We start from the raw sequence: 6,467 nt of genomic DNA, 5'->3' as shown, positions 1-6,467 counted from the left end.
GTGTGTGTGTGTGTGTGTGTGTGTGTGTGTGTGTGTGTGTGTGTGAGTGAGAGAGAGGAAGAGCAAGAGACTCCTGGGTGTCGAGTGGTGGATTTACGGTGTTATGGGCTGTTTTTATGACGACGTCCCCGGTTTGTGTCTCTGAGAGGCTCCATCCTCACAGGTGGTCACGTCGCCATCCTGGCGCCCCATCAGGCCTTGTTTGCCCAGGTTGTGGGGTTGCCAGGGCGATGGCGACGACAGCGTTTCCTATTGGATGACCTCTCGACGCGCCTGGGCCACCCGGACAACTCTCTGCACAGTTCGGCTGTAATGTGCAAAAGACGGATAAGTTATGACCACGTATCCACGAGCTTGTTTTTACTTGCAGAGTGCCTCACCTTTCAGATACTCGTCCTGCTGGCACACTGTCCTCACACAGATCTCGTTGTTGATCACGTAGACGCGAGAACGGCTGCGTCAGAAACACGAGATCATGATTGTAGTAAGAGAGCTGCAGTGATTGAGGTGAACTCCATCTACTAATATCTATACCATCAAAACACTGACGGGTGCTATTCTGCTCTATAACGAGTACGTTTATGTATAAGTACATTTTGCTGATAATGCTAATATGCTTGGACAATAAAGGCCCTGAATTGATTTATTCAATCAGTTTCTTATAACGAGCAATGGAGTCTGCCATTACCTCTGTTTCCTGCCAACGTCAGAACAGTGTTGGCTTATTTCACATGAGAGTTTTCCGTGTTTTTTGCCGCTGCTCTTTACACTGTTGTAGCTACAGCTGAGACTAAATCTGATGACATTTGAGGGTTACACACCTAAGCCGAGCGGGTTGCTGAGTTTAAAATTTGATTAAACTTATCCCGCACAGTCCTGATAATATATATAAAAACTAAGCATGCATGTGTTTATTTTACTTTTTTAGTACTCCATGACTTTAACTTTTCATGGTGTATTTTAACACCATTGTAATTATGTCACTACTTTTACTTGAGTAAAGAGTACTTTTTCCACTTCTGATTTCCGTACTACTTCATGTGTGTCTAAGAAACAGTCACGGATGATGCTAGAATACGACACATTCACTGCTAACTGATAAAAGTCATTCTGCAGGTAGGCTTAATTGCTAAATTAGAATTGGTATTTGGTAGAAAGATCGCAGACCACCTGTAGAGACAAAGGCCGCCAATACATCTCTTGACGGGCCGGTGAACCGAGTACATCCTGGTGCAAGGATACATCTCCTCCCTACAGTCTGCAGAGACAGGAGAGACCAGCCGTGTTTAAATTGGATCAACCACTTATCACGAGATGAAGCATGCAAAACTTTCGGTTCATGTGGCCTCTTGAGAGGCAGTTCAGAGGTCATCTCCAATCTGCCGTCACTCACTGGCTGGCAAGGTGCCTCCAGGTGCTTCAGTGCTCTCTACAAAGAAGGAGACAAACAAGATCAGATTGGGAAAATACCAGTGACCCATTGCAATGACTCACAGACTGACGGACGTCATGCAACATAACCCGTCCGGAGCTAAAAGTGTGACTTATGAGGAGAAGAGCATTACCGGTCGGCTGGTCTTGGGCTACAGCTGCGAGCGCTGTGGAACAGAAACCACATGAGGGGAGTGTTTCGCAGCATAAAAACAAACACACAGCGACTCAACCGTAATTAAACAAGATGATTTGTGTGTCCTGTTTGGCAGCGTTACCGTGGAAACTGCAGAGGAGCAGGACCACTGGAAGTCGGCCCATTCCTTCAACTTGTAAGAGTTTGAGCTTTACGAGGCTGGAGGAAACCGAAGAGGAAAAGAGTTGGAAAGATTTCACAGAGTGGAACTGTTCAATATCCTCACTCAAGATTTTTGTTGCTGTTTATGTTTCCTTTAATCTCATTGCATATAAATGCTCCCAGGTCACTGTAATGTTTTCCCTCAGGTTCCTTCTCCAGCTAAAAACACAGAGAGTAGTGCTGTGTTTTGGATAAGTTGTCATCGTTATAGAGGAGTGTCTGATGTCATTTTGCTGTGGAATAATCTGTTCTAAAGTTTATTTCTGTAGACTGCTGGACTGCTTGTGAACCGCTCGACAAAGTAGCAGAGGAGCAACTGTAAGAGAGAGTTTTAAATTACACTTTAAAAACGTTTTTTCCTCCAAAAAATGTGTTTTTCTCCCTGCCTTCTCTCCTTCTCTTACTCTTTCTCCTTCCCTCTCCCACCCTGCATCATTCCTCTCGTGATGTGTCAATGTGACTTTGCAGTCCAAGACGTGAGTTCTCTCAAAAGAATGTGTTTTTTTTGTGCCCTATTGGAGCGCCCCTCCGCCCCTCCTCTGATACAGTTGCACATTCTTTTCCAGCTTTCTTTTCATTGAACATATTACTGCTTTCCAACCCAGAGTCAAAACATTTGCAATTACTGAAGTGAGAACTCTGGATTGTCTTGTTTAACTCAGTGCATGCCTCTGTTGATCTGCTTGTGAGAGTGGCATGTTTTTCCACTGCTTTTACTTACTGAACTCTGCATGCAAGCGCAAATCATGTAACAACGAAATATAGGTTCTAAAGTAAATCAGCCAAGCCTTCACTGTTCACATTCCATGTTTACATCTCATCAATAGAAAATATCTTTCCATTGATATCTTTGGATGTGAGATATCCTGCATGTGCCGATGCTCCTCTGTGTATTTCCTATGATATGAGATGAAAATAGATAAAATAATTAACTCATACTTACAACCTTTGCTGTCGTCCACAACTGCTTTAGTTTTATGAACCTTTTGTCTTCTCTTCTTTCCCCTCCTTCCCTCTCCTCCCTCCTCCTCCCCCTCCTCCTCCCCCTGTCTTCCAAACCATCACAGTTTTTTTGTTTTTTACTTTTTTGTCCTGCCCCAATCTGGTAAAAAACAATGTAGCATGCAGCTACAATCTAATGAGTTTTTCCTCTTTGGTTCACACACAGGTCTTTATATTGATCTTCTTGAGCAGACATTTTTTTAGACAGATATACATACCCACTGTCCTGTATCTTAGTGTCTCAGTGTCTCATCACCACACAGGTAACACAAAGCTAAATATTCAGTCATCCTCCACAAAAAGTAGAGGCAGTTTCTCTCGTTCATTAAATGGGCTCCATTGCATTTGTGAAGGCACCCAAGTGACAGACATTTTAAATCTTTCTACCCAAAGTTTTGTAAACACATAAGTAAACACAAACTGTTCTAATTTCAGGTAATAACGTCAGAGATGCAGGCTTGTCTGAATACAAATGCTACTAATGTCTTACTTACATTCTTCCCGGAATCTGCTTGAGAAAATGAAATAATGACGCAATTGAAAGAAACAAATGCCCACGAGGCATTCAAACACAGTGGGCCTCAAATTTGACTTTTGCACTACTTAATTTAACCAGCAGGTGGAGCAGTGCACATAGAATATGATATTTGGCCTAAACATACAATCTTATGCAGGGATCAGTCAAAAACGACAGAAGTGATAGAACAGCTAATGCTATTAAGTGGGCCAAAGCCCAGAAGATTAGCCGTCCTGACCCAGGGTCTGTCTGCAGTAATGATCAGCAACAGTCCCGCGACAGTCCCGTGTTTTAAACACGTTACATCCATTACTTGAATTCTCCATGGTAACTACAGTTTGTTTGGTGTTAATTTAGTGCTTAAATGATTGGTGATTGGTTGACAATTCCTAAAAACGTTAACTGATTAATTGTTTATGTCTCTGATTAAGCAAGAACACAAAATATTCCGTTTTATATTGATGTAAACTGATACTGTTGCTCAAACTAAAAGAGACATCTGAACAGGAAGTGGTGATGGGTATTTTTTTTTACAGAATAAACTACCAATTAATTAATGCAAAATACAAATACAAACAATTGTTTTATAAGTTGCAGCTTTACTGGAATAAATCTTGCTCCGCTTGTTCTGTTTTCGAGAATGCATATCTTCGAGGGAAGTGTTCAAAACACAAAAGAATGTGAAAGGTGTTTGATCATGTCTGCTTAGTATTGTTATTTATACTTCATTTATTCTTGTGAGTGGTTTTGGAATTTTGTGCATTAACAGGTGATGCCTTTGAAAAGATATTTGTAAAATAAGCACTAAAACTTAGTAATAACTTTTTTCTGCAAACATAATTGCTCAGTTGACCTCATTAGAAAAAGTATCACATAATGTCAAAGACTTTTCATCCATGATAAGAAGTCCAGGCTACTCATCTGCTCTTCTTTGTTGTCTCTTGACGCTATTTCTAAATAACAAACTCAACAGAAGTGTATTAAAGCTAGCACAAGTTAATTAAGTCATGAACTTCAACCATTGGAATATAAAAGATGTCTTGCAGACAGTTTATGTTTGCATGTGTGTAATTAAACATTGGTCATATCTGACCCACAATTCCTTAACGGTGTACTTAAGCTATCCTTCCAATATCCCAAGTGGTATCTGTGCAAAGATGAAAGTGACTATCAGGGCTATGGTTCCTGACCCTTTTGTCTCAGAGGCTCTTTGTGTTGAAAAGCTGTTTTCATTGGAACTGTTATCTGCATTGGAAGGGAAACTTGACTGTGCATGGACTTGGCTAATATAAATATTGCTACACATTCCTTTGAAGTCACAACTCTCACTGGCTCTCGCCCTACGGTAGGCCATGTCAGTTCAAGAGGGAGACACTATTCATCCCCTTGACATATCGGGGCTACACGGACTCCAGGGTGAGTGCCTGTGGGGTGGCCCTAACAAGGTCGACTGGGCGAGGCCGTTGACAGATGAAGGCCATGTTAGCAAAAGAGAGGAGGAGAAGAGCCAAGAGGGGCGATCAATCCTTTGAACACATCAACCTGCCTCTCTTCCTTCACGCTGCTCATGTTGTGGGGGTTCTAAAAAGAATGGTTTAGGAAAACATGCCAGATAATAAACACATGATAATCTTTAGACTTGTTTATTAGCTAGACGGAATTTCTAGAGGCATGCCAGCTCTGCAATACTCCACCACCGACCTCCTTTTCACCCCAACACTCCTCCCTCACTCTCCCTTCTCTCTTACAGTCTAGCTGGTAGCTACTGCTGCATTTTCTATGCTTGACAACACACGCACACACACACACACACACACACTGTAGCAAGTGAACTCTCCCATTAACACTTTGTGATTCTCTGTAAATGCTCACTCATGACATACTACAAACTAGATCCAGTGTTGCTCATCAGTGCTTCTCACTCTGCTAATGTGATGATTTGACGCTCTTCTGGTGAATCAGTATCATCACTCTCGATCCTGTTTAAGCATTTAAAGTAGTTGAACCTTAACAATGAGCCAGGTGACAGAAAGTTGGAGGTGTAGGGGGAAAATTAGGCCGTGATGACCCAAGTGTTTTGCTTCACTTCTCCTGTTTTCATCATCCCTGTGATCCGTCCTCATGGACCTCGAACAGATTAGCACCTCGATCAGCATCTTTTTGTTGGCAGTCTATTGTCTCTGTGGTCCACACCATGTGTTTCCATTTGTCAGGCTGTGGTCCTCCATTGATCCCACCAGAGTGTCACATGAGCCTTGTGTCCTCTGTTTCCTCGTAAACAGCGCATCCCAAACAGCGGTTGCTAAAGGAGATGGCGTTTTAATGTAAGCATACTTTACTTTGGGACACGGCTAAAGGAGCTGAAAGTTCCAGGAAGGGACTGAATGAAAGTGAGACTGTTGTCGCAGTTGGACAAAGTAGATGTGACAACAGAAGCGAAGATGAAAGCGAAAGACAAGGCCTATGTGGCATGAGAGGAGAAACACCAGGAGGAAAAGTAATCAGAAAGAGGGCCAGGGATGAAAAGAGAGGAGAGACGAGGCAGTTAACAGGTCACAGTGTTCCATCAGATTGTGCTGTTACAGGCCCGCAGGCGCCAATGGCAGCCGGACTTTTACATTTGGAGGTCTGTAAAGTGCGGATAGTCAGAGGGGTGATGATGTGCATGGTGTGTAAATAGATGGGTCTGGGATCTATTTTTAAGTCCATCTGGAGTGGTCCTTAGCAGGGGTTAGCACAAGCCCGACATACACACACAACCACACTGCACATTAGCAGCTTGCTACCAACCGGGATACACTCCAACTTGAAACTGAGACATTGGGCACATTGCAATTTTAAATACATTTTCTATGATGCATTTTAGTGATGCACTTATTGCAGTGGTAGTAAATACAACTCCCTCTGTTGTGAAATAAAGGTAATTTCAAAGTTGTATTTTCCTGCTCCCAAGTTCTTTGCTTCTACAGTGGTAGACAGTTGTTAACATCAAAAGCATAATTCAGTGGTGCCAGAAGTGTGCAAAGTGGCTATAAGCAATACCAACGCATTCTTTTGGAAGCACTGCATCAGGAATGCGGGTGATTTTTCAACGGGTAATTTTCCTGTGTGACAGATGTAGGACAAATGTCCCCACAGAGATCAACCTGTCATGCGCAC

The 6,467-nt window shown here is 42.6% G+C and overlaps 1 protein-coding gene across 2 annotated transcripts; it reads right to left on the bottom strand.

The window, feature by feature from the left end:
- Window positions 1-6: 6 nt before the first annotated feature.
- mfap5 (microfibril associated protein 5) lies at window positions 7-2,802 on the bottom strand. 2 transcript variants are annotated; one of them, XM_031852847.1, is made up of 7 exons: window positions 2,733-2,802; window positions 1,710-1,786; window positions 1,566-1,598; window positions 1,394-1,429; window positions 1,171-1,258; window positions 381-454; window positions 7-307 (listed from the first exon to the last, which is right to left on the bottom strand). In XM_031852847.1, the coding sequence occupies exons 2-7, from the start codon at window positions 1,750-1,752 to the stop codon at window positions 192-194; spliced, it is 390 nt and encodes a 129-aa protein (XP_031708707.1). In that variant the 5' UTR covers window positions 1,753-1,786; window positions 2,733-2,802; the 3' UTR covers window positions 7-191. The 2 variants fall into 2 exon arrangements, with proteins under 2 accessions (XP_031708707.1, XP_031708708.1); XM_031852848.1 differs by having other exon boundaries at window positions 2,736-2,767.
- Between the last annotated feature and the right edge of the window lie 3,665 nt (window positions 2,803-6,467).

This window comes from Anarrhichthys ocellatus, unplaced genomic scaffold (assembly GCF_004355925.1).
Source record: "Anarrhichthys ocellatus isolate YVR2014 unplaced genomic scaffold, GSC_Weel_1.0 scaffold13, whole genome shotgun sequence".
Taxonomy (NCBI): domain Eukaryota; kingdom Metazoa; phylum Chordata; class Actinopteri; order Perciformes; family Anarhichadidae; genus Anarrhichthys; species Anarrhichthys ocellatus.
The sequence above is the reverse complement of the archived record's forward strand: the minus strand, read 5'-3'. Positions and strand labels throughout refer to the sequence as shown.

Bases quoted from the DNA above. Each gene is read 5' to 3' on its own strand.
- mfap5 (XM_031852847.1), bottom strand. From the start codon at position 1,752: ATGGGCCGACTTCCAGTGGTCCTGCTCCTCTGCAGTTTCCACG. The intron at 1,259-1,393 runs GTGAGTGACGGC...CTGTCTCTGCAG, and splicing joins TGGAGGCACCTTGCCAGCCA to ACTGTAGGGAGGAGATGTAT. The intron at 308-380 runs GTGAGGCACTCT...TGCACATTACAG, and splicing joins GCAGGACGAGTATCTGAAAG to CCGAACTGTGCAGAGAGTTG.